Genomic DNA, 26,523 nt, shown 5'->3' on the forward strand with positions numbered 1-26,523 from the left:
GCTGCCCCAGGGGCACAGAGCCAGAGGAGGCATCCAGGCCTTCCGCCACCTCATCACCTCCCGTGCACTGCTCTCCCCACAGCTCGGAGGCTGGAACATCACGGGGCCCTGGGCCAAGGACAACTTCCAGGACACGCTGCAGGTGGTCACCGCCCACTACCGCACCTCGCCCTTCTTCTCTGTCTACGTCAGTGCCGACTCCAAGAACTCCAACAGCAACGTGATCCAGGTAGGAAGGGGCAGGCTGCGGGTGGAGCAGCATGGGCTGGCAGGGTGGCAGCTGCTGGTTTCTAAGTCTGGGCTGTTTCTGGGGGTCCCCAAGGGTGCGACTTTCGCAGGCCAGCTGGGTTGGGGCGGCCGCTGCACTGAGTATGAGTCTTCTGGTTCTGATCGCTCACAATGGGTCCCCCCGGGAATGATGTCAACTGTGGGGCATGACGGGAGCCCTCTGCCTGGCCCCCACCTTAGCCTCTGGCCTTTGTGGCTTTGCTTAAAATGATGCTGAGTCGCTCTCTCCCTGCTGAGCCAGGGGAACTCCAGGCTGGAGTCGCAGCCCGTCTCTACTCACTGTGGGACACTGGGCAAGTGTCTCACCCTCTCTGAGCCGCAGTTCCCTTGCCCATCATCATGGCACCTATGCCACCCTATGTCAAGGTGTGGCCCTAAGGCTCCAGGAAGAGCTATCGGGAACGGAGCCTCCCCTGCCCGCCCAGGGCTCAGCAGGGCCTGCCCGCTCTGAGGGTTGGGTGTTAGCTCCTGACTTCCCAGATGAGGAAGTAATTTGGTCAAGGTGACACAGCTTGCAGGTGACTTTTGGCCACTTGGGACGTGCTGCGTGAATAGGGGTGCTTTGCCAAGGCTCGGGGCTGTTTAAAGGGGGCGCAGCGCTGCCAGGCCCTTCAGAAGGGCCCGGAACCCCTGCAGCTTCCACCTGTGAGGCAGGAAGGTGTCTGTCCGTCCCTGGCTGTGCCCATCTGTGACTTCAGCTACCAGCTGTGCTCCTGCCGGGACCAGAGCTGGTCCTCGGATGCCGCTGTCCCCGGGGCAATGGGGGAGTCCCTCTGACACCTGCCTCTCTCCAGGTGGACCAGTCTGGCCTGGGTCTGCCCTCCAGAGACTATTACCTGAACAAGACTGAAAACGAGAAGGTGAGCGCATGGCCCCGGCCCCACCCTCACCCCCACCCCCACCCCTCAGCCTCCATCCCCAGCACAGGTGTTTGAAGCTGGAAGGGATCACTCAGAGATGGTAGCAGGCCATCACAGGTGACAGGCCATCACAGGTGACAGGCCATCGGGCAGAGGCGCCCCGGGCTGGCATCGTGGACGTGCCGGGCAGGCATCACCCCCATTCTGGAGAGGGGTAGTGATGGCATTGTGGGCAGTCGACCTGTAACCCCGCAGTGACCCTACAGAGATCCTGGACTTCCCTGGGCTTCATTTACCACATCTGCGAAATGGGTGTTAATCATCACCTCGCCTTTTCCAGGGAGTGCAGAAGGCTCAGAGGCACTGGGTGGCCTGCCCAAGGTCGCACAGCCAGGAAGGAGTGAGGCTGAGCACATCCAGGGCCAACTGTTCCAAAACCCATGCCTGTCCATCATCCCCTCAAACCCGCGCCTGTCCACCATCCCCTCCAAAACCCACCCCTGTCCACCATCCCCTCAAACCCGCGCCTGTCCACCATCCCCTCCAAAACCTGTGCCTGTCCACCATCCCCTCAAACCTGTGCCTGTCCACCATCCCCAGGCCTGGCCTGCCTCTCACCGAGCTCCAGGGAGACCCTGCTCGAGGGCCAACCGAGGGCCCGATGCCGGGGCCGTAGTGGCAGACGGGACCCGCGTGGTGGCGTCCACAGGGCCCGAGCTCTAGGAAGACAGGCAGGCGTTACTTACCTGGCCACCCTGCTGGAAGTGCGACTGCACACTGTGATGAGAAGAGGGAGCAGCTCCACCTAGGGACCTAATTCACATCCGGGCACAGGGGTTCAGAGAAGCTGTTTTCCAAGAACGGGAAGAAACCGGACAAGCAGGGAAGATGGGGCAGAGAAAGGACTGGCCTTTGTGCGGCCAGCTGGGCCATGCAAAGGCCCTGGGGAACGAGCGGAGCCAGCACCCCAGTCATCTCTAAGCACTTGCCCCCCTGGGTCCCTGCACTGGGCCACGCTGGCCCTGCCCCATGCTCCCCGTCCCTGGGCCAGTGGGCGGCAGGTGGCAGCCACTGACAGTGCGGGGTGCTGGGCCCCGCAGGTGCTGACCGGATACCTGAACTACATGGTCCAGCTGGGAAAGCTGTTGGGCGGGGGGGATGAGGACGCCGTCAGGCCCCAGATGCAGCAGATCCTGGAGTTCGAGACGGCGCTGGCCAACATCACCATCCCCCAGGAGAAGCGCCGGGACGAGGAGCTCATCTACCACAAGGTGACGGCGGCCGAGCTGCAGGTAACTTGTGCGCCAGCTGCCGCGGAGGCTAAGGCAGCTTCAGGGCTCCGGGCCGGGTTTTGGGCCGGGGGCCGGGGGCCGGGTTTTGGGCCGGGGGCCAGGGCGGGCTCTTACGCCCGCTTCATCCAACGCTGGGAGTGGTGAAGGAAGGATTATCGTTATCCCCAGATCACAGATGGAAAGACTGAGGCCATGACATGAAAAGGGGCTGCCGAAGGCCACCCAGCAACCAGATGACTGACTTCTAAGCCAGACTCTTGCCTTTGCCGTAGCAGCCTTTTCCTGCAGACTCTAGGGCCGTGCCAGCACCGGCTCACCTGGACGGGGCACTCCCAGTCTCCCCTGCACCAAGCACAGGTGCCGCGTGACCGAGAGGGGTGTGGATTCTGCCAGCTGGGAGGTTACATGACAAGGTCCAGCCCAGAACAGCTCCTGGCAGGGAAGCTGGGCACGGACACAGGTGCGGTTTGCGGGGCTGGACTCCTGGTCACGGCCCCAGTAATGGCCCCCAGCGGCGCTCTGGAGGCCTAACGGTGAATCAGACCTGTGATGCTGCCTGAAACTGGTGCGACCCACCAGGGAAGCCCACGTCCTCCACCAAAGGCTGCCCCCTGGTGGCCACCTGGGCCTGAAAGGGTCAGAGTTGGTCGCCTGGCGGTCTCTTCTTTGCAGTCCATCCAGTGTTGCTTTACGGCCTCGTGCTAGGCCCCTGGGCTGGCAGAGGACTTAGCAAAGTGGATCCTGTTTAATCTCTCTCTTTCTCTTTTTCCTACAATTTCACTTGTTTGTTTTGAGACACAGAAAGAAAAAGAGAACTGGGGCCAACGCTGTGGCGCAGAAGGCTAAGCCTCCACCTGCAGTGCCAGCATCCCAAGTGGGTGCTGGTTTGAGTCCCAGCTGCACCACTTCTGATCCAGCTCTCTGCTATGGCCTGGCCCCTGCACCCTCATGGGGAGACACAGAAGAAGCTCCTGGCTCCTGGCTTAAGCCTAGCCCAACCCCTGCTGTTGTGGCCACTGGGGAGTGAACCAGTGGATCTCTCTCTGTCTCTTCTTCTCTTTCTGTATCTCTGCCTTTGAAATTAATTAATTAATTTAAAAAAAAAAAACCTTCCATCTGCTGGTGCACTCCCCCAGTGCCTGCCATGGGCTGCTCCAAAGCTGGAGGCAAGAACTCAAGCCAGGTCTCCCAGGTGGGTGTCAGGAGCGCCGTCACCTGCTGTCCGCAGGGTGTGCAGGAGCAGGGAGCTGGAATCAGGAGCGGAGCTGGGAAACGCGCAGGTGCTTCAGGGTGCGAGGCGGGATCTCAGCCACCGGACCGGACGCCTGGGCCTCCAGCTCTGCTCTGCTCTTTTCTTTCAAAGATTGAGTGAGTGAGTGAGTGAGTGATTTGAAAGAGTTACAGAGAGAGAGGGAGAGACAGAGAGAGAACTTCCATCTACTGACTCACTCCTCAGATGACTGCAATGGCCGGGGCTGGCCCAGACTGAAGCCAGGAGCTTCTTCTGGGTCTCCCACATGGGGTGCAGGGGCCCAAACACTTGGGCCATCGTCCACTGCTTTCCCAGGCCACAGCAGGGAGCTGGATTGGAAGTGGAGCAGCCAGAACCAGAGCTCACAGCTAATGCTGCTGTCACAGGTGGCGGCTTTACCTTCAGGCTCTGCTCCTTGCCGTCACCGGGGAATGCCTGGCTGGGCCTGGCCCCTCCCTGGAGAGCAGGGCACCAGCACATGTCTCTCCCAGTTCCTCCCCCTCTGCCCATCCACTCCTTTCAGGAAGATCTCCAGCTCCCTGCCTCCCTTCCTCCCATCTGACGACTGTGCCTCCCGGGCTGGTGCGGGGCCACCCCCTGGGAAACAGTCCCACTTACAGCGCTAAGTGCTTTGGCCAAACGAAGCAGGGCCCTGGGAGCCAGGGGCGGCGAGAAGCTCCGGGAGGTGAGTGTCAGGCTGAAGCGGTGTCACGGCAGAGGCGCCGCCACACACCTGGGATGCGGGCTAGCGAGCCTGGCCTGCTGCAGCTGCCTGCTGCCCTCGGTGCCACCTGGGTTGTTATGGAGATGGGCAGCCTCTGTTAGGCACCATCTGGCACTGGTTTCCCTTTCCGAGGCCAGGAGGCCCAGGGAGATGTTGTGTGTGTAGCTCACTGTGGTTTGCTCCAGCGGCCCAGTTCTCAGCCTGAGAGGGGCCCAGCCCTGCCTCAGCCCCTTCGGTGGCCGTGGTACCGACATCAATGCCAAGTGCAGCAGAACAGGCCCAGCGTGGCCGCTGTGTTCTGCCCCTCAGGCGTTGCTGTCTGCCTCCCAGTAAGGAAGGAGAGGCCTCTCCTCACTCACAGCCGCACAGGGAGAGCCAGGGTGCAGGGAGGGGCGGATTTTAGTGCAGTCAGTAGCATGCTCCCAGCCAGGTCTGCCAGGACCTCGGGCACATCCCGTAATAGGCCCCTTTGACCTTTGGTTTCCTTGCTTGTACAACAGGGCTTTGCTCCTTGGCTGCCACCTGCTGTGAGCCAAGACTCGGTCCCCTGAGACCCAGCCACTGTCCTCACAGGAGAGACTGGCTCTCACCTCTAAGTCCTGGGTTCCTTCAAGAAAAGATAGAAAACTACAGAGAGTCTCCTGGAAGAAATGGGTTTAGGTGTCTATAAAAAGCAGTATGTCTGACATTTAAAGAATTGCTGGGCGCCTGCAGCCTCGTGTCCTGGGTAGGAATCTGCCTGGCCTGCCCATGGGGTTGGCACAGATTAAGGCCAACAGGGGTGGGCATTTGATCAGCGGTTAAGATGCTACTTGAGGGGCTGGTGCTGTGACATGGTGGGTTAAGCCTCCACCTGAGGCGTCAGCATCCCAAATGGGTGCTGGTTCATGTCCCAGCTGCTCCTCTTCTGATCCAGCTCTCTGCTAATGGCCTGGGAAAATGGCCCAAGTGCTTGGTTCCCTGCACCCATATGTGAGACTCAGATGAAGCTCCTGGCTCCCGGATCCTGGCTTCAGCCTGGCCCAGCGCTGGCCATTGTGGCCATCTGGGGAGTGAACCAGCGGATTGAAAAATCTCTTTCTCTCTGTCCTTTTCTCTGTAACTCTGCCTCTCAAATAGATATCTTAAAAAAAAATACTGGATGAGATCCCATATTGAGTTCCTTATTCAGGCTTCCTGCTTCCTGGGAGGCAGCAGGTGGTCGCCCAAGTACTCAGGTCCCTGCCACCCATGTGGGAGGCCCAGATTGAGTTCCAGGCCCCTGGCTTCAGCTTGGACCAGCCGTGGCTGTTATGGGCATTTGGGGAGTGAACCAGTGGATAGGAGGTCTCTCTCTCTCTCTCTCTCTCTCTTTCTCTTTCAAATAAATTCTTTTAAAAGCATGAGGTGGGGCCGGCACCGTGGCTCACTTGGTTAATCCTCTGCCTGCGGCGCCGGCGTCCCATATGGGTGCCGGGTTCTAGTCGCGCTTGCTCCTCTTCCAGGCCAGCTCTCTGCTGTGGCCAGGGAGTGCAGTGGAGGATGGCCCAAGTGCTTGGGCCCTGCACCCCATGGGAGACCAGGAGGAAGCTCCTCCCTTCTGGCTTTGGATCAGCGCAGCTCTGGCCGTAGCGGCCATTTGGGGGGTGAACCAACAGAAGGAAAACCTTTCTCTCTGTCTCTCTTTCTCACTGTCTAAATCTGCCTGTCAAATTAAAAAAAAAAAAAAAAAGCATGAGGCAAAGGATGAGATTTGGTCTTGTAAACTGCTGTGCAGTCGAAGCATAACATACTGTAGTTGTCATCCTCCTTATTATCAGTATCCTTTGCTCTTGGCCTTGTCGCCCAGGTCCTCAGCACTAAACCAAGTTGATTTACCAGGGGCAAAATTCTTGTTCCTTAGTAGCTGGAGCCTTGTCTCTTTTCCCCAGACTCTGGGTGACTCAAAGACAGGTGCTCGGGGCTCCAGCGCCGGTCTCTTCTCAACCGCTTTAAACAAATTATTCATTTGAAAAGCAGGGTCGCAGAGAAAGGGAGGGAAGGGGAGAGAGTGAGAGTCCTCCATCTACTGTTTCACTCCCCAGATGGCTACAACAGCCAGGGCTGGGCCAGGCCGAAGCCAGGAGCTCCAGCCAGATCTCATATGTGGATGCAGGAACCCAAGGACACGGGCCATCTTTGCTGCTTTCCCAGGTGCATTGGCAGGGAGCTGGATGGGAAGTGGGGCAGCCAGGCTAGAATTGGCACTCTGATGTGAGATGCCAGCATCACAAACATCGGCTTAACCTGCTGCTCCACAACACTGGCCCTTGCCCACTTTTCAAGCCTGCTCCGGCTGCTGGCCTGGTGACCAGCAGTACTGCTTGGCTGTGAGTGTGGAAAACAGGGCTCATCAGAGTGTCCCCGAGGGTTTGAGTCACACGTAGAGCGTCCTAGGTGATTAAAGCAGCTGTCTCCATGGAGATAGAGCAGGCACACGTGTTGCAGTTAGGAGTTTGCTAAAGCAACAGAGGTTGACAAGGTCAAAATCCTAGGATTCACCCTGCATCTCCTTGTCTCAAGGGCGGTGGGACTGTCCCTGCCCAGGGCACCTGCTCTCCTAAAGGTACGGCTGTGTCGAGCAGGTAGGGATCTCCCTCCACCTCGTATCTGTGCCTTGCTCAGCGTGTTCCAGGTGCCCGCAGTTACTGGCCTGGGTCTTTGCGTCAGTGGCGACACTCTGTAAGCCCGTCAGTTTTCTGGGTCTTCGCCAGCAGGACTTGGGGTCAGGCAGCTGTCACTGCTGAGCCCCGTGTGACGATTTCAGCAGCACACTTCGCGTGCCATAGCCCCAGACCTGACCCCTGCAGTGGGTTCAGCCGCCGCCTGCAACGCCAGTGTCCCCCGTGGGCACCAGTTTGGCTCCAGTAAACGGGTTCCTGTCCCCGCCACGGGAGACCTGGATGGAGCTCCCCACTTCAGCTTGGCCCAGCCCCGGCTCCTTGGGGTCTGTGGGGAGTGAACCAGCAGATGGAAGCGCGCGCGCTCTCTCTCTCTCTCTGGCCTTCTGCCTCTCATGTAAATGAGTAAGAATTTTTTAAAGACCCTTTAAACAATAAATCGTATCACAGCATCTGTGACTAAAGGTGGAGGCTCTGCCCGGTGCCCCGTCAGGCCCCTTTGTCAGAGGAGACCTGGGCAGTAGGAGCCGCAGGTCAACACTGTCACCGGGCGTCACACTGTCCACGTCCCTTGCAGACTTTGGCGCCTGCCATCAACTGGCTGCCCTTTCTCAACACCATCTTCTACCCGGTGGAGATCAACGAATCCGAGCCCATCGTGGTCTACGACAAAGAATACCTCGAGCAAGTCTCCCTGCTCATCAACACCACTGACAGATGGTAAGGCACGCCCCTGGTGGGGGGGGCGGCCCCTCCCTGGCAGGACAGCATGGGAGGGGAGGGCACGGGCCCTGCCTGGGCTGCCTGAAGGCAGCAGGACACCCTGGCCACCGTGCGGCTCCAACCCCAGCTCCCCTCTGCCAGCTTGGTAACCTTGGGCCAGCTTCTTACCTTTTCTCAAGGTCATTTTCCTGAACCATAATATGGGGAACAAAGTAGCACCTGCCGAGTAGGAGCCTTGTGAGAATTCGATGACGCAGTCCACGGGAGCTGTTTCCATGCTGTGCCTGGCTTGTAACAGGACTCAGTGCATGTCAGCTATTATTTTTTTTTTTTTGGTTAATATTTATGATACTTTAAAAATTTTAGAGACTTGTAGAAATGTTGAAAACTACAGAAAAAATGGGGAACAGATTTTTAGTTACCCAGAATACCACTGTTGCTGTTGTGGTTCATGTGTGTCTATGCGTGTGTGTATCTGTGAAGAGCAAAGGCGTCGGGGGTGGTCTAACACATGGGTTTCTTTCCATCACTGCGATGAGACGTGTGGTCTGCTTTGCTCATGACTTCTGTCATTCTCCCCTTGTCATCCCAGATCCTCTGCCGACATCATTTTTCATGGTTACGTAGTATTCCATCGAGTATAAATCCATCCAGCCAGAGTCTCCAGGCTGCTGCCTCATAGCTTCCAGACTCAAAGCAGCAGCAGCAGCCATTTATCTTGCACCTGTGGCGTGCACGTGGTTGCACCAGGCACTGAGGGGCTTTCTGTTGCCAGGCTTGGGGTCCAGGAGAGTTTAGTGAGTCATCAGGCCAAGCCTGGGTATGACAGAGCCTCCGCTTGGAAGGCTGGGTGTGAGAGCCCCCTAGTGGCGAGCGGAGGAAGTGCAGTGAGGCTTCCCGTTCAGGGCATTTCTGAGCCTGTCGGTCCCCTCTCGCCCCAGCCTGCTGAACAACTACATGATCTGGAACCTGGTGCGGAAGACCAGCTCCTTCCTGGATCAGCGCTTTCAGGATGCCGACGAGAAGTTCATGGAAGTCATGTACGGGACCAAGAAGGTGAGCCACTTGCTGTCCATTCCCGTGCTTCTGCATACGCTGGACACCTGCTGTGTGCCAGGCCCTGCGCTGGAGGCTGGCACAACCACAGTACCTTCCCAGGGCCGTGGCACTCGCCGGGAGGTAGACAGTGAGGGAGAGAATGAAGAGGGCCCCTGAAGAGGTCTGCCCAGGTGTCCAGGGAGCACAGAAGGGCTCCAGGTGGGGTGAGCAGAAGCATCCAGAAGTCCTAGCAACTCAGCTGATTGTTAGCAAGAGGTCCTCTCTGCTGCCCCTCCAGCCCCTTCCCAATGATGATGAGGGGCAAAGCTTCCCTGTGTGCCCCTGTGAGTGGGCACTGTTGGCCCTGGGACCCTCACCAGCCTTGCCCCTCCCCCAGAAGCTCTGCTCAGCATGGGACCAGAGATGTGTTCTTGTTCCTGTTGTCTCCGCCCTGCCTGTGGCCTGGGGTCACCCTGGGCCCTCTAGGGTAGCAGGAGTCCCAGGTCCCAGGCCAGGGGGCTCCACCCACCTCCCGATGCCCCCCCATGACCTTGAGGGTCCCCACTTTGAGAGACTTCCAGTCCCTGCCCCTTGGGAGCCTCTCCCAGGAGATAGCTCCACACCCACCTGTCCTTGCCAAGGCCCCAGCTCACTGCTCACTCACGGGGTCCCACTGCTGCCACAAGCCAGGCTTTGGGCCCAGTGTGGGCTCACGGAGCTGGCTGAGGTGGGAGCTCAGAGGCTGCAGAAGGAGGAAGAGGGAACCGATCCGGCCTCATGCGCTGCATCCCGCCAAGGACAGCCCCCAGCAAGCCCTCCCAGAGTGCAGTGGGGTGGGCGGGACCAGATAAGGGCTGGCCCTGGAAGGCAGGGTGCGGTCCCTGCCCCAGCACTGGGGTTCATCCCGGGAAGGGCTCTTCCTCCCCGTCCCCCATCCTCTGGCAGGAAGGGGCCTCAGGCGAGGGTGGCGGGGATAAGCCTTGCTCCCCGGGGCTGGCCACCCCTCGGCTCTGACCTTTGGTGAAGGACAGGGTCGTCCCCTGGCCAAGTGCTCCTGCCCCTGCCCTGGGCTGGATGCTTTCCATGCCCTGCCATGCTTGGCCTCCCTGGGACTCCACAGAATGGGTCCATGAGGACCCAGGACAGCACCACTCACCTACTGCATCCCACACTCTCCCAGCCTGCAGATGAGAACACTGAGGCTTAGGAGGTGGAGGAAGACGAGGAAGCAGCCAGGCTCAACTACAGTTGAGTTGATGTCACCAGGTCCCGGCAGCAGCCCTGCGCATGGGGCCTCACTCGTATTCTCATCTCCCATTTATTTTTATTTTTTAAGATTTTATGTATTTATTTGAGAGGTAATTACAGACAATGAGAGGGAGAGACAGACAGAAATGTCTTCCATCCACTGATTCACTCCCCATATGGCCGCAATGGCCAGAGCTGCGCCAGTCCAAAGCCAGGAGCCTCTTCCCAGTCTCCCACACTGGTGCAGGGGCCCAAGGACTTGGGCCATCCTCCACTGCCTTCCCGGGCCACAGCAGAGAGCTAGATCGGAAGAGGAGCAGCAGAACTAGAACCAGCGCCCATATGGGATGCTGGCGCTGCAGGCAGAGGATTAACCTACTGCGCCATGACACCGGCCCCTCTCCCATTTATTTTTAAAAAATATTTATTCAGGCCGGCGCCGCGGCTCACTAGGCTAATCCTCCACCTAGCGGCGCCGGCACACTGGGTTCTAGTCCCAGTCGGGGCGCCGGATTCTGTCCCAGTTGCCCCTCTTCCAGGCCAGCTCTCTGCTGTGGCCTGGGAAGGCTGTGGAGGATGGCCCAAGTGCTTGGGCCCTGCACCCATGGGAGACCAGGAGAAGCACCTGGCTCCTGCCTTCGGATCAGTGCGGTGTGCTGGCCGCAGTGTGCCAGCCGTGGCGGCCATTGGAGGGTGAACCAATGGCAAAAGGAAGACCTTTCTCTCTGTCTCTCTCTCTCTCACTATCCACTCTGCCTATCAATATATATATATATATATATATATATATATTCATATATTTGAAAAAGAAGGAGAGGCAGAGGGAGAGAGATCTTCCATCCACTGGTTCACTCCCCAAATGGACACAGTGGCCAGAGCTGGGCCAATCCAAAGCCCGGAACTTCTTCCGGGCCTCCCATGTAGGTGCAGGGGCCCAAGCCCATGTGGGATGCCAGCACCGCAGGCAGCGGCTTTACCCGCTACACCACGGCCGGCCCCTCTCCTCTCCCATTCTACAGATGAGGCTCAGTGAGGACTGGGACTTGTTCAGTCACTCACGGGGGGCAGTGGGCTCTCAGAGCCAGCACACCCGACTCACAGCCTGCACCCCTCAACTCCACACCTCCCAACCCCTGCTCTGCAGGAGGCCAAAGCGGACACTGAATTTCCGTGCGGTGTCCCGGCGCTGGGGGGGGTGGGGGGGGTCACTGCTCGGTGAACGCGGAGTTTCAGATTTGCAGGAATTGGTAGCACAGCAGTGTGAGTGCACTTGACCCCGCGGAGCTGTTAAGGTGGTAACCTTAGGTGTTAAGGCGTACTTCACTGCAGTTAGCATACATTAACAAACAGAAGGAGTGTCCCTGGGCCGAGTTCAAAGTGCAGGGTGCTGATCTGGTGTTCAGAGCAGGTGGGGGCCAGAGAGGCCCCCACAGAGGCAAGGGCGGGTGGGAGACCCCTCAGTGGACGCTGTGAGCCAGGCGTCCCTGGATGTCCCTGGGCCGTGAGTCCCGCTCCCGTTTCCTAATCTCTCACTGCCCCCTCCCCGCTCCCCCACCACAGCCGCTGCCGGCTTCAGGCCAGGTCCATCCTGCTGGCGTCCATCATGGCCCGGAGCCGGGTCCTGCTGCGTGGCCGTGGGTAGTCTTTATTCCCGTCCGAGCCCCGGTTTTCTCATCTGCAATTTGGGATAAGTCCTGACCTCCTCTCATGGGCCCCTGTGTATGGCCTCCACGTGGGCGAGCGCTTGTCACAGGGAAAGCAGCCCGGGCCCCACCGCTCCTCCAGGGGAGGGAGCAGCGCGGGCTGCCGGGTGGGACAGGCTGCGAGGCACCGCACAACTTTGGGCAATCGCTTGGTTGGGTTGGGGCCTCAGTCTTCCCCTCTGTAAAAGGGGAGGACGGGACCTTGCCCTGCTCACCCGAGCCAGTCCAGTCTGGCTGAGGGCCAAAGCCGGCTGTCTGCCGCTGGTTATTTTCCACGAAGGATGACGTGGGAGTTCTGGCTGGGAGGAAGCAGCCTCTGCTGGGAGCCCCCCCACCCCCCGCGCTTCCCAATCCTGGGTCACCATGAGGAAGGGCTCACAGCACAGCCCATCTGGGCAGAGGAGGCCTGCGGCCGGCCCCTTCTGTTGTCCCCCAGCTGGCTCACAGAATGAGCGCCCCCACCCCGCCCCTGGGACCGCCTGCCCCCTGCAGAGACAGCGTGCCCAGGAGGCCGAGAGTGAAACCTTGCAGCTTCCCTGGGTTCAAATCCCAGCATAGCCACTTATTCCCCTGGCAAGTGACTATCCCACGTCCTCATCTGCAAAGGGTGACGCAGAGAGCACCTGCCCTGGGTGTTACCGTGTGCTGGGTGGGGGGCGGCCCGGCACGTGGCAAGCACTCTGTAAACCTGGCAGCCTCCCCGGTGTGTGCCTGACTCCCCCCTTGGATGTTCTGGGCATTTCCATTGAGACCCTCGAGGGCAGGCCCACGGCTGATTCCAAAGACCTAGCAGAGTCAGAGCGTGAAGGAGCAGTGGCCCACGAGTGAGGGCTGAATGCAGGAGGGATGCAGAGACTCCTGGGAAAACCAGGAATCTGTGATCCAACAGTGACAGCCCCGAGGCTCCTCGGGGTCCTTAGCTGTGACCTCCTTCACGGGGCTCCCAGTTGCAGAAGAGTGGGAGCGTGGGGGCAGAAGGCAGGCCTGCAGGTGCCACACGGTTGGGATGCTGGGAAGAACGTAGGCCTCTAAATTCAGCCCTTTCTGCTTTGCTTCTTCCTGGCCTGGAAGACTTTGTTGTGTTTGTATGTTGACTACGACAGTTTGCATGCGGTAAGGTGGACCACACGCATGACGTGTGCGGTTGACTGGAGCTCCTGTGTAGCCAGCACCCCCTGAGCGCAGTTCCCCCGTGCCCCCTCATGTCTGTGCCCCTCACCCCCAGGTGGGTGCAGGTGTAGACGGGCAGTGCGCTGGGTGGTATGTTATTAGGTGCAGAAACTCCGCCTGGTGCTCGCCACCTGTCTGCAGGGGCCGCTGAGTGTTTGCAGTTCAGGGCAGGCGTGAATCAGGCTGGCCCGGGTGCGTGTGGCTGCGGCCACCTGCTCTTCAGGGTAAAGGGGACCTGGGCAGCAGCAAGGGGCTCACCGACTAGCCCAGGCACTCCTGGGCCCAGCTGCTGGGGTGTGGCGGGGGAAGGAGACCATGGAAGAAGTGACACGTGGCTTCCTCCCGTGTTGCTGCTGCTGTGCCCTCTCTTGATTTCCCTGGGGCTGGGGTCCCTGGGAGGCGTCCTGTTGCTAGGGGCAGTCGGGGCACTTCCCAGAATCCTTTGCCACCCAGCAGGCTAAGGCGGCAAAGGTGGGAACATGGGGTGTAGGGGCCCGTGGGTCTGGGTGCCCACCCCCTGCTGTGGGACCCTGCACCAGCCACAGCCCCTGGCTGACCTGCTGCTTCCTCCTCTGCCCAGAGTCCATAGTCCCCGCCGCAGGTCATCTTGATGGCCACACACAGAGCCTGGCACTGCCGAAATGGCCCGTGGTGGCCCTGAGGGTGTCCCATGACCTTTTGGTCTCCAGTGCCTAAAATAACGTCCACTGGGTCAGAGGAGGTCTCTGGGAAGCTCTGGGAGGAGGCGCAGCCCCCCGAGGGTGCTACCTCCGGGGAGATGGCTGGGAGGGAGGGAGGAAGCCCGGCCGAGTATCGCCTGCTCCTGTGCTTTCCAGACCTGCCTTCCTCGCTGGAAGTTCTGTGTCAGTGACACCGAAAACAACCTGGGCTTCGCCCTGGGCCCCATGTTCGTCAAAGCGACCTTCGCCGAGGACAGCAAGAACATCGTAAGTGGCCCGCGCCACAGGCGTGACGTCAGCCTGCGGGGCCCCTGTGCACCTGACACCCGCGAGCTCTGGTTTGCTCGGGGCCTTTCCTGCCCCGAGGCTCATGCATCTGCCCCTCCCAGCGACCCTGCAAGGCAGTCACAGCCGGGTCCCCCTCTGGGTGCTGGGGAGGACCCTGGGAGGTTGTGCGGGCGGAGCAGCTCTGGCCTGGAGGGTGGGGCACCTGGCGGGCAGCCGGGCCCCTCCTGCAGGGGGCGGGGAGGGAGTGAGTGACAAGGGAGCCTTCTCTGAATGGCCACTCCTGCTGCTGCAGTTTTGTCTCCACCAAGTCAGCAATCGGCCTGGCATCTGTCGCACGGCTGAGGCAGTCTGAGTCCGGGTCAGGCCCTCAGCTCTCGGCGCCAACACTGCCCTGCCCCGCCCCTTCTCTGGAACCTTCCACCCTCTGGATTGGGCCTCCAGGCCTCCACTCCATCTCCTGCCTGAAGCTCACATGTCTGAAACTGCTCCTCACAACTCAACTCCTCTAGATGTAAAAACACACTATCTCTGTATACTTATTTGAGAGATAAAGAGAACTCCTGTGCACTGATTCATTTCCCGCACACCCATGGCGACTGACACAGGGCCAAGAGCTCAATCCAGGTCTCCTGTGCTGGTGGCAAGAGCCCGGTCATTTGCATGGCCGGGAGCCGAGGTCAGGAGCTGCACCCAGGAACCCAACCCAGGCGCTCTGGTGTGGGCCATCTTTCAAAAATAATTTATCCCTATCAATAAACAATGTTTAAAGGTTTATTTTATTTATTTGAAAGGCAGAGTGACAGAGAAAGGGAGAGACAAAGACAGAAGAGAGAGAGGTCTTCCATCCACTGGTTCACTCCCCAAATGGCTGGGACAGCTGAGGCTGTGCCAAGCCAAAGCCAAGAGTTTCTTCCAGGTCTCCCAAGTGGGTGCAGGGGCCCAAGCACTTGGGCCATCCTCCGCTGCTTTCCCAGGCACATTAGCAGGGAGCTGGATCGGCAATGGAGCAGTCGGGACTCGAACCAGTGTTCGTAGGGTGTTGATGCTGCAGGAGGGGCTTACCCCGCCATGCCACAGCGCCAGCCTTCGATTTTGGAGGCTGTTCCATCAAAACGGATCCTGCATTCTGATACATCTGGGTCTGGCTGCGTATTCCAGCCTCCAAAAGAATCGCGGTGCACGTCACCACGCTGCAGGCTCTGGACGGGGGTGGCGCCTTAGCCCAGCCCCGCAGCGCCTGAGGCATGGCCCGGCCTCAACCCCGCGGAGGGCAGGCCTCACTGGGTCGCGTCTGTCTCCTCAGGCCAGCGAGATAATCCTGGAGATCAAAAAGGCGTTTGAGGAGAGCCTGAGCACCCTCAAGTGGATGGACGAAGACACCCGGAAATCGGCCAAGGAGAAGGCGAGGCTGCGGGGCGCCCGCAGGGCCGGGGGCAGCAGCCAGGGAGGGCGGCTGAGCCAGGGAGACCCCGTCCTATCCAGCAAGTGCCCAGTGGGAGGGAGGGGCAGCAGACAGGTGCAGAGCTCACCCCGATTAGCCTGCAGAGGCGAAGGCAGCAGTGCAGGGCTGGCGCCGACTGGTGGAGCTGGGGTCCGGAGCGGCCGGCTTCATGTTGCTCTCACAGGGGCCCAAGGCTGGGTGGGATTCAGAAGGAGCACAGATAGATTTCTTTCTTTCTTTATTTTTTTAAGATTCAGAGTCACTGAGAGGGAGGGGGAAGGGGAGAGAGAGAGAGGTCTTCCATCCACTAGTTCACTCCCCAAATGGCTACAATGGTCAGAGCTGAGCCAATCTGAAGCCAGGAGCCTCTTCTGGGACTCCCACACATGTGCAGGGGCCCAAGCACTTGTCCATCTTCCACCGGTTTCCCAAGCCATGGGCAGGAAGCTAGATCGGAAGAGGAGCAGGCAGGGGGCCCGGCCAGGCCAGCATGGCGGCTGCTCACTCTCGTGTCTTTGCAGGCCGACGCCATCTACAACATGATAGGCTACCCCAGCTTCATCATGGACCCCAAGGAGCTGGACAAAGTCTTCAATGACGTGAGTGGCTTTCCCGCTCACCCCACCCATTCCCAGTGCCCACTTGGGAAAGGGCCAACGCAGGGCTGGGTGCGGATGGGGTGCCGGGGGCAGTGTGGCTGTTACAGCGTCACGTGGTGACGTATGGTGGGACCCGGGGTGGAGCAGGCACAAGAAAGCCGATCTCTGACCTGTGGTGTCCTGGGTCAGCCCGAGGCCTGGCATCCCTGGAGCCACCGCCACCCAGGGTCCGGCCATGAAACCAGAGCCCACGCAGGTGGCCGTCGGCTCCATTGCACGAGGGGAAGTACCGGGGAAACAGAGCTGGGAAGGGGCCGGGAGAATGGGTGGCCCTGAAACCCCAGAAGTGGAGTAGAAAGGGGAGCCCCTCGGGCCACCTGCTCTTGCCCCAGAGGAAGCTGGGTCTGTGTTTTTGACCTGGGAATGCTGTGCGTCCGGCCTGGCCCAGCCAGCAGGGGTGTTGCTTGGCCTCCTGTCCCAGAGGATGAAGCTGGCCATCTTCCTGTGGCTGGAATCTGCATTCAGGCAGTTTGCAGTTACAGTAACCTAAGACCTAGGAATTTGCAAGTTACTCACAACCCACGAGGCTCCTGCAGCGCCACCTAGAGGATGACAGACATGCTGCAGGGGGCCATGCCACAGGGTCGGGGCCCCTGGGCTAGGCTGGTGGTGGGCCCTGGCAGGGGGAGGGCCGAGGGGACAGCCCACCTCGCAGGGCCATGTTTCTTCTCCCAGAAGCTGCTGCCAGCCCGGGGGTCTCTGATCCCGGGACCCCTCTCTCTTTTCCAGTACACTGCGGTGCCAGACCTCTACTTCGAGAACGCCATGCGGTTTTTCAACTTCTCATGGAGGGTCACTGCCGACCAGCTCAGGAAAGCCCCCAACAGAGACCAGTGAGTCCCAGGGCCCTGCTGGGGTGGAGCCGGCTACCCAAGGTGGGATGTCCTGGCTGGGCTCGTCACACCCACAGTGTGCTGGACACAGCTGGCCTGGGAGCTGTCCGGGGTGGAGATGGCCACCACCCTGCTGTTCAGATGGAGGGACTGAGGGCAAAGGGTGGCCACACTGCGCCTGTGTCCCTCGCGCCCAGCCTGGCCTCGGGGCTGAGCCGACCTGGCGTCACGTCCCACTAGGAGCCCCAAGGCAGCGTCAGGCAGGGAGGTGGCCATCGGCAGGGGCGAGTGTCCCATGTTCCCTACCAACAGGAGGGGCGGTGCCTTGGGGACTGGTCCCCACAGAAGCCCGCAGAAGGTTCCGGATGCCCTACACCTGTGGCTGCCAACCTCACTGTACATCAGAATCCTCTACATTGAGAAACAGAGGTTCCCGGCCTCTACCCCAGACCTTTTTTCTTTTTTTTTTTTTTTTTAAGATTTATTTATTTATTTGAAAGTCAGAGTTACAGAGAGGCAGAGAGAGAGAGAGAGAGAGAGAGAGGTCTTCCATCTGCTGGTTCACTCCCCAAATAGCCAGAGTTGGGCCAATCCAAAGCCAGGAGCCAGGAGCTTCTTCCAGTCTCCCACACAGGTGCAGGGGCCCAAGCACTTGGGCTATCTTCTACTGCTTTCCCAGGCCATAGCAGAGAGCTGGATCTGAAGTGGAGCAGCTGGGACTCCAACCGGCGCCCATATGGGATGCTGGCACTGCAGGCAGCGGCTTTACCCGCTACACCACAGTGTCGGCCCCTACCCCAGACCTTCTTAAACCAGAGTAATCAAGAGGTGGGCATTCAGCGTGAGACAGCAGCATCCCATATCAGAGTGCCCCTTCCAGTCCTGCCTCCTCCCCCTCCAACCCAGCATCCTGCTGTGCACACCCTGGGAGGCTGGGTGATGGCTCAAGTACCAGGGCCCCTCCCACTCCCATGGAGACCTAGGCTGGGTCCCAGCCTCCCGGCTTCCGCCTGCCCAAGCCCTGTGTCATGGACATTTGGAAAGTAAACTAGCAAATGGAAGTGTGCTCGTTCTCTCTCTCTCTCTGTTTCCTCCCTCCCTTTTCTTCTCTCAGTGGGTCCGACAATTAAGGCATTCAAGTTAGAATTCTCTGTTTTTACAAAAGCAGCCTCTGGGCCTCCATCACAAACCTCCTTAAATCAGAATAATCCGGAGTGAGTCCTACTGTCTGTTTTCCAGTCTGAAAAGTCAGCCCAGTACCAGGCCTCAGTCCGCTCCCTTGTAAACCAGGAGGCTAAAACGCCAAACCACTTCCCTTTGCCTCTGGCGCCCCCTCATGGACAAATGTGCACCATTGCAAGTTTATTCAAGTCCTTTATCTTACAGTTTCCTATTTAAATCTCCTTTCCTGCCCATTAATGCACCCATGATTATTTGAAAGTAAATACGATGGTCGAAATTTTTATCTCTCTTTCCGTGCCATTGAGGCACCCTGAACCCACCTCCTTGGGGCTCACCTGAAGGACCCAGAGTGACTTTCTAGGTTCTTGGGGAAAATAACCATTTCCGTCTCACTCCACTCCTCACTGACCCTTCCCCTCTGCAAAACTGAGAAGGTGGTGGGTGTTGGCACAGCTGCTTAATCCGCCGATTAGGACACTCTCGTTCCACGCTGGAGCGCCCGGTTCAAATGTAGGCTCTTCTGCTTCCGATCCAGCTGCCTGCTGCTGCGCACCCAGCCCCTGGGTCCCTGCCACTCATGTAGGAGACCTGGACTGAGTTCCTGGCTCCTGACTTTAGCCTGGTCCAGCCCTAGTTATTGCAGGCATTAGGGACTGAGCCAGCAGATGGAAGATTCTGTGTTTCTGCCCTTCAAATAAAATGAGAATAAGTAAATTTTTAAAAATATTTTTAAATTAATTCTCTATTTGAAAGGCAGAGTTTATAGAGAGATAGAGGGAGAGACAGGGAGAGAGAGAGAGATAGAGAGAGAGATGCTGCAACTGCTGGCTCATATCCCAAATGACCGCAACAGTCAGGGCTAAGCCAAGCCAAAGCCAGGAGCCAGGAGCTTTTTCCAGGTCTCCCACGTGGGTGCAGGGGCCCAACCCCTTGTGCCATCCTCCACTGCCTTCCCAAGCACATTAGCAGGAGGCTGGATTGGAAGTGGAGCAGCCAGGACTAGAACCGGTGCCCACACAGAATGCCGTCACTGCAGGCAGTTGGCCTAACCAGCTATGCCACAGTGCCAGCACCAATAAAAAATGTTTAAAAGTCATTGTGAAGCCACATTACTGTACTATTTGTTTCAACCTTTTCTGTCTCAGGTCCATTCTTCACTCTCAAAAAATGATTGAGCTCTAAAAACAGTTTTTGTTTCTATGGATTGTATTGATTCTTATGGAAATGTTTGAATTTTTATTTTTAAAGAGGTATCTATTTCTTTGAGAGGCAGAGTTACAGAGATTGGAAGCTGAGCAGCTGGGATTTGAACCAGCGCTCATGTGGGCTGCTGCTGTCACAGGCAGAAGCCTAGCCCACTGTGCTGCAAGCTGGCCCTGAGTTTCACAGAAAATAATTATTTTCCCCCCCAAAAAAAAGAATGAAAATAAAGGTGCTGTTGCGAATTTCTTTAACATCTGACATCACAGAAGACACTGGAATCCGCTGCCTGCCCCCACATTCCTTTGGTTACAATGTGATTTTGAAATATATAAAGAACATCTCTTAGATGTAAATAAATAAAACCAAAAGAAAAAAGAAAAGCCAGCTTATCTCACATTGATAGGTAGTTGGAAAAGAGATGGATTTTTTAAAAAAAGATTTATTTTGTTTATTTGAAAGGCAGAAAGAGGTCTGGCGGTGGGGGAGACAGAGAGAGAGATCGTCCATCCACTAGTTCACTCTCCACATGGCTGCATCGGCCAGGGTTGGGCCAGGCCCAGGGCCAGGAGCTTCTCTGAGTCTCCCACATGGGTACAGGGGCCCAAGCACTCGGGCCATCCTCTGCTGCTTTCCAGGCACATTAGTAAGGAGCTGGATCAGAAGTGAAGCAGCCAGGATTCAAACTGGCATTCATATGGGATGCCAGTGTCGCAGGAGGAGGGCTTACCTCCCCTGTGCCACAACGCCAGCCTCAAAGAGAGGGATTTTAGTAATCATTTCTGATTTTGTGTATATCCTTCTGATACTCCATCAAAACTCAACAAGCGGTAATTTCTTTAAAACATATATATTTACTTCTTTAGTTGAAAGGCAGAGTGACAGAAGGAGTGATACAGACAGGAAGAGAGAGAGATTTTCCATCCACTGGTTCAATGATTCAATTGCTACAATAGCTAGGGCTGGGCCAAGCTGCAACCAGGAGCCAGGAACTCCATCCTGTCCTCCCACGTGGGGGCAGGGGTGCAAGGACTCGGCCCAGCACCCACCGCCTCCCTAGGTGCATTAGCAGGCCGCCGCCACGGAAGCAGAGGAGCTGGGACTGTAACTGGTGTGCTGACACGGGATGCCAGGTCACACGAGGCAGCTTAACCCACTGGGCCTCGCTGCCAGCCCCACAGCGGTCACTGCAACGTGAACCTGAAACCCCACGCGTGAGCTTTCATACTCAGTGATGCTAACATCTGGATCTTGTACCCAAGTGTGGCTTTGTGACGGACACACTCTCATTTGGAAGACGCGGCTCCCTGCATTTTATAGATCTCCCTTCCTGAATGTAGTTCCCTGCTCCGGGGGGGAGCAGGTGCTGTCTCAAGTGGCTGGGTCCTTGCCACCCACGGGGGAGACCTGGATGGAGTTCTCAGCTCCTTGCATTTGGGGAGTGATCCAGCAGATGGCTGCTTGCATTTTCTCTCTCTCTCTCTCTCTCTCTCTCTCTCTCTCTCCCCCTCACTCTCCCTCTCTCTCCCTCTCTCTCCCCCTCTAAACAAACAAATGAAAAATGTACCAAGGTGTTTATGAAGAACGCAGCAGTGGCTTTATGTGTCCTGCCCGGTCACACAGCACACGGAAGACGTGTGCATTAGGCCAGGTGTAATACAATTCACAGTGGGCTGCTTCGCCAAGGCTGGGCTGCTGGCTTCGCTGGTTCTGGCCGTGAGTCCGTGCTGCGGATGAAGTCAGGCGCGAGTGGAACTCGCCTGTCTCCTGGCTCAGTCTCTGCCGCTGCTTTTGCACCACGAGTGTGAATGTCCACGCCGCGGCAGAGGGGCCGGCGCCCCAGTATTGTGATGAGAGCAGTTTTGCCTCCATGGGCCCCCCGAAAGGATCTTGGGGTCCCCCGTGGGGTGTCCAGGAACCACACTCTGAGAACTGCTGGTAGGCGCGAGTCTCCCTGAGGCAGTGGCACCGTCCGAGCCCCGGGTCCAGCTCCGTAAGCGGACCGTGTTTATTTATTTAGCCGATCCCTTCCTTGTAGACAGGCGCGTGGTTTCCAGTTTTCCCCTCTGAACACCACTGCCGCGTGTCCTTGTCCTCGGGTGCACGTGGGCCCGGGGTCAGGAGCCCCCAGATGCAGCCCCGCCCCGCACAGACGCTCACCGCACACTGCCCGCAGGTGGAGCATGACCCCGCCCATGGTGAACGCCTACTACTCGCCCACCAAGAACGAGATCGTGTTTCCGGCCGGGATCCTGCAGGCGCCGTTCTACACCCGCTCCTCACCCAAGTACGCTGCTATCCAACGCAACGCCTGCCCCACCCCAGCCCGGCGCGGGGCCCACAGGCGACTCACAGGCGGGCCGCGCTGGCTTGGGAGCCGAGGGGCTCAGGGTGGCGGGGAGGTTGCAGAGGAACCAGCTGTCTGACCCTGCCTTCCCTCCGGGGTTGGGGGTGGGGGTCTCTGGGATGCGGAGGCACCTGCGCAGGCTGCTCTTGGGGGCGTGTCCTGCAGGCGAGAGCCCCACTCAGGGAGACAGCCCCTCCCACAGTGCTTCCTAGGGAGGGGGGGGGGCGCCATCTCAGGAAATCCAGGTCTGCCATCTGGTGACTGTGTGGCACTTGGGCCGCGGCCCCTTCTGTCTATTTACAGATAGAAGGGCTCTGTGGTTCTGGGAGCACCCAGCGGGCTCAGCAGACCCGGCCCAGCCTCCCCCCCAGCTGCAGGGGCCACGCCCCTCAGGCCCCAGAGGACTTCGCTGCATCTCAGGCCCGGGAAGCATGGGTCACTGACTGGGCACAAGTTCACTGTCACATCCCCCCTTCCAGGGCCCTGAACTTCGGTGGCATCGGCGTTGTCGTGGGCCACGAGCTGACTCATGCCTTTGACGATCAAGGTACAGGCTTTTTGGGGTTCCCGTCTGAGAGCCCCCAGCCTCCTGCCTTCTGCCCCCTTCCTGTCTAAGGGTCTTTGCCTTGGAGGTGCAAGGCTCAGAGCTCACACGCGGCCCTGCCACCTGTTGGCTGGACTCCAGCCAGCCCTGTCATCTCTCAGGGCCACCACTTCCTTCCTGTAAAATGGGTGGTCCCAAGCTCTTGGGGTGACTGTGAGGACTGTGAAATACACAGGGGAGTGCCCGTTTATGGACGGGATCGGGGCTGCGGGTAGGGGTAGACAGTTCTCCACTGTTCCAGAAACTTCTGGGGTCCAGCCCCGGTTACAGGAGGTGAAATCAGTGCCTCCCACCACTCAGTGTCTAGAATCTCCCCGTTTCCTCCCGCCTCGGGGACCCCCAGCCAGAGGCCGCGACCCGGAGGCCGGTCCTGTGCTGTGCTCTGGATGCTGGGGGCTCCGGACGGTGCTGAATCAGCCCAACCCACGGGACCTTGTGCCCGCCGGCACCTCACCCGGGTCGCTTCCTGCTGCTCCTGCAGCCTTCAGCCGGGCATCGTGTTCCCACGCTGGCTGGAGGAGGGGGGTGGATGGACAGGCCCACTTCTTGCTGGAAAGACGGAGGAGCAGCAGGTGACGGCCACGCCCCTGCCCGCAGGGCGGGAGTACGACAAGGACGGGAACCTCCGGCCCTGGTGGAAGAACTCGTCCGTGGAGGCCTTCAAGCAGCAGACCGAGTGCATGGTGGAGCAGTACAGCAACTACAGCGTGAACGGGGAGCCCGTGAACGGCCGGCACACGCTCGGCGAGAACATCGCCGACAACGGGGGCCTCAAGGCTGCCTACCGGGTGAGTCCCGGCCCAGGGCGGGCTGCCGTTTGCCCCAGCCGGGCGAGGTCCCGTCCCAGGGAACCTAGGGCGACCACAGCAGCCCTGGGAGCTCCAGTTTCCTCATCTGTGAATGGGGCAGCTGTGAGGGCTGCCTGAGGGCACGAAGGCCGACTGCTCCGCGCTCTGAGCCTGGCTGAGAGTCAGGAAAGGCGTCCGGCCGGGCCAGCTGCAGAGCCCAGAGCCAGGGTGGCCTCCCTCCTGGCCCTCCCCCACCGCCTGTGGCGCCGGCCGAGCGCCAGCCCTGGTTTGTCCCCTTCCCCACCGCCAGGCCTACCAGAACTGGGTGCAGAGGAACGGGCCCGAGCACACCTTGCCCACCCTGGGCCTCACCAACGACCAGCTCTTCTTCCTGGGGTTTGCGCAGGTGAGTGCCCCAAAAAGGCACAGGTGCAGGCGTGGTCCACCCTGGACGGTCCAGGGGCTCCGCGGGCCAAAGGCGAGTCCCCCTCAGGTGGGACCACGCAAAGGACGTGGCCCTGGGCAGAGGCGAGCTTCCTGTGGCTGGGTTGAAGGAAGGGCCAGAGTGCTGCCAGGATCCCCGTATCCTGTCGGCCAGGGGGCCAGGCGATCGCTAAGTCCCATCCTCACCTCGGGACACCTGGCTGGGCCCTTGAGCCGGCATCCAGCTGACGGGCACTAGACAGTGCTGCCCAGGAATGGGGGGTTGGCAGGGTGCCTCGTTCTTGGCCATGCCTGACATGGGCAGACACGGCCGGGAGACACCTGCATTGGGGGTGCAGGCTCAGAGGACGCCAACCAGTCCTCCTGACTCCCCGGGACCTGGCGCCAGACGGGAGGGGCTCACTCCGCTCTGCTGAGATGGGGGCAGCCAGGTGGCCTCAGGGCCCTGTGGTGACCCCAACCTCTCTCCATTGCCCCCCGCAAAGGTCTGGTGCTCAGTCCGCACGCCCGAGAGCTCCCACGAAGGCCTCATCACTGACCCACACAGCCCCTCCCGCTTCCGGGTCATCGGATCCCTCTCCAATTCCAAGGAGTTCTCACAACACTTCCACTGCCCGCCAGGCTCGCCCATGAACCCTCACCATAAATGTGAAGTCTGGTGAGGGGCGGAGCACACAGCCGTGACGGAGGAGGGAAGGGGTCGAGGACACGGCCATCCCCTGCCCCTCGGCCACCCAGAGCCCCCTCCCTGCACTGGAGGGCTGCGGCCAGCACGGGGTCCCCCAGCCTGAGACCTGCCCCCCGTGACGGCCTCGTCAGCCCAGGCCCGCGTGCCAACTGCAGCAGGCATTTGGCGACAGGCTGGTGGCACCCCATACCGACAAGGGCAGTGTGACACAGCCCTGCCCACTTCCAGCACCACGAATGCCCCTGTGGCAAAGGCTTTAAAGATATATTTTTTGGGGGAAATCATTTTTTTTTACCATTGTGGCGTACACTGGAAATCTTCAGGGAAAAAAATGCATTTAAAACACTTTTTTTTTTTTAAAAAAAGGAGGGATTGGTATATTTATTATGATCTGTTTTCTAAGTAACCTGTGGACAAGGGAGGCCCCACTGACGGCCCCCTTTGCCAGGCTGGGCTGCGGCCAGCACATCCCCCACCAGCCACTGAGCCGTCCCCAGGGGCTCTCATAGCCCCCAGGTCGCCTGTGCAGATGGGAGGGACCTGGGGGGCAGAGGAGAAGCCAGCTTGGGGGTGGCACCAGCCCGGGGGTGCTGCCTCAGCTCAGCTTGGCTGCCTCTGGCCCCCAGAGTCCTACAGTGGGAACCCCAGAAAGGAGAGCCTGCTCCCCAAGATTGCAGCAGGGGCCCAATGGTTGTGGCACGGTGAGACCAGGTCTGGGCCCTTGAATGCAGTCTGGGGGTGTCCAGGCACCCCAGATCCAGCTCACTCTTAAGAGCCCTGCAGACTGAAACTCCACCATTGGGTGTTCACAGCTGGCTCAGAGACGCCCTCTTCTGGTTTATTGCTGCCTTGCAGCCCTCCCCCATCCCAGCCACTTTGGGGTCTGCCTTGTGGACCCTCCTCACCAGGGGAAGGAGCAAATACAAAAAAGCTCTCGTTCCCCACAAGGCCCAGACCCGCCCGCTGAACTCCGTCCTCCATCCCGGCCTGGACCTGCTCCCAGGCCACTTCTCTAGTGCCTTAGCTGAGGCCGCAGCCCCTGTCTCCAGAGGCCCCCTCAGTGGAACCCCCAAGTGTCCTGAATGGAACACAAGGCCATAGCCCCACTCCCGGTGCCCACGAGCTGCGGCCTGCAGGGCAGTGGCGCCCGGTGCCAGGAGTTGGGGACCACTGCACGCACACCAGGCAGCCCCTGGGGTTGGGCGGGGACGGTCCTCCCAGCCACCAGACCACTCTCTTTTGGGGGCGTCCATGGCCATGTGGGGCTGGGCGGGAAAGAATCCCCCAACACAGTCCAGACTGCAGTGTCAGGGCCACGGGAACTTCATCTGCTCCCCCACTGCTGTCCTAGGGCGGAGCAAGGAGTCAGAGGGGGGCCCAGCTTTTCCAGCCCCTCACCCAGGCAGCCAGAGCCTGCCTTGTCCAAGAGGAGCCGACGCTAGCTTGTCCTCTTGTCCCTGCTGGCCCGGGACAGCCCAGGCCTGAGGCGGGGGTGGTGGGCGTGGGCTGCAGAGGAAGCCCCCGGTTCCCTGGTCTCTTCAGAGTGGTGGGCCATCAAAGTGGGCCTTTCCCTGCCCTGGGGGCCTCACTCTGCTCCCTCTCCCCCCACCCTTCTGCCTTCCTGTCTTCCTCCTGGAGCGAGGCAGTCCTGGCCGGAAGCAAGGGTCCCTCCCTGGGCTGGGGGTCCACAGGGAGAGCACGGGCTGCACTCATTGTCGGGGGCCCAGGGCAGAGGAGGGCTTGGGCCCAGCAGGGATGGAAGCAGGGGAGCACCCCGTACTCCCACCGGCCCCGTCAGGCTTCGACAAAGGCTGAGGTGGGCAGGTGCACTCAGAGAGACCGGCAGCCACTGGGCCGGCTTCTCTGTGGGTGCCTGGCCGGAGGGTCTGGAGCTGCGAAGTCTATTTTTTGTATTAATTATGTCTCGTGCTACTGTAGTTTGGGTGTGGCACTATTGTAATTGAAATAAAATACTTGTACTGAGGGCTATGCCTGTGCCTCGGAGTGTCTGTTCTCGGGGCGGGGAGTCGGGGGGAGGCGTCCTGTGGGGCCAGGGCGGGCCCAGCGTCTGTCACCGAAGCACAGCAGGAGCCTCCTCCCTCCAGCCCCTGGCCTTTGACAGATTGTGCCAGTGCCCTGCACCAGCAGCCGCTGCCACACCTGCCCAGCCCCCCCCCCCCCAGCTTCCCCGTGCCCTGCGGGAGCCCCTTCCTGCCCTTGAAAGCGAGCGAGCCTGTGCCTGCCTCGGCCTCTGGGTCCTGCTTGCCCTTGCCTTTGGAATGTGCCCCCCACGCATATCCCCCATTGCCAAGGAGGCCTGCTTAGCCCGCCTGTGCCGCCTGTGCCTGCCCGGCGCGGGGCTGGGGGCTGGCTGCGTGGCCTCTCCTTGCAGGCTCCCAGCGGTGTTCTGAAACAGGTGTTTTCTCAGCCCT

General features: G+C 59.5%; 1 protein-coding gene across 3 annotated transcripts in view; it reads left to right on the top strand.

Annotated features, from left to right (window-relative positions):
* Positions 1-26,080, top strand: part of ECE1 (endothelin converting enzyme 1) — a 109,949-nt gene extending 83,869 nt beyond the window's left edge. For all 3 annotated transcript variants that reach the window (XM_070079132.1, XM_051858006.2, XM_008265734.4), the window contains 14 exons: positions 83-229; positions 1,083-1,148; positions 2,249-2,440; positions 7,633-7,775; positions 8,720-8,834; positions 13,774-13,884; positions 15,209-15,307; positions 15,868-15,945; positions 16,735-16,838; positions 21,397-21,507; positions 22,047-22,114; positions 22,769-22,959; positions 23,270-23,365; positions 23,889-26,080. In XM_070079132.1, coding sequence (XP_069935233.1) covers positions 83-229; positions 1,083-1,148; positions 2,249-2,440; positions 7,633-7,775; positions 8,720-8,834; positions 13,774-13,884; positions 15,209-15,307; positions 15,868-15,945; positions 16,735-16,838; positions 21,397-21,507; positions 22,047-22,114; positions 22,769-22,959; positions 23,270-23,365; positions 23,889-24,065 — 1,698 coding nt within the window. In that variant the 3' untranslated portion in view covers positions 24,066-26,080. The remainder of the gene's footprint in view (positions 1-82; positions 230-1,082; positions 1,149-2,248; positions 2,441-7,632; positions 7,776-8,719; positions 8,835-13,773; positions 13,885-15,208; positions 15,308-15,867; positions 15,946-16,734; positions 16,839-21,396; positions 21,508-22,046; positions 22,115-22,768; positions 22,960-23,269; positions 23,366-23,888) is intronic.
* The last annotated feature ends 443 nt before the right edge of the window (positions 26,081-26,523 follow it).

This window comes from Oryctolagus cuniculus, chromosome 7, assembly GCF_964237555.1.
Source record: "Oryctolagus cuniculus chromosome 7, mOryCun1.1, whole genome shotgun sequence".
Taxonomy (NCBI): Eukaryota; Metazoa; Chordata; class Mammalia; order Lagomorpha; family Leporidae; genus Oryctolagus; species Oryctolagus cuniculus.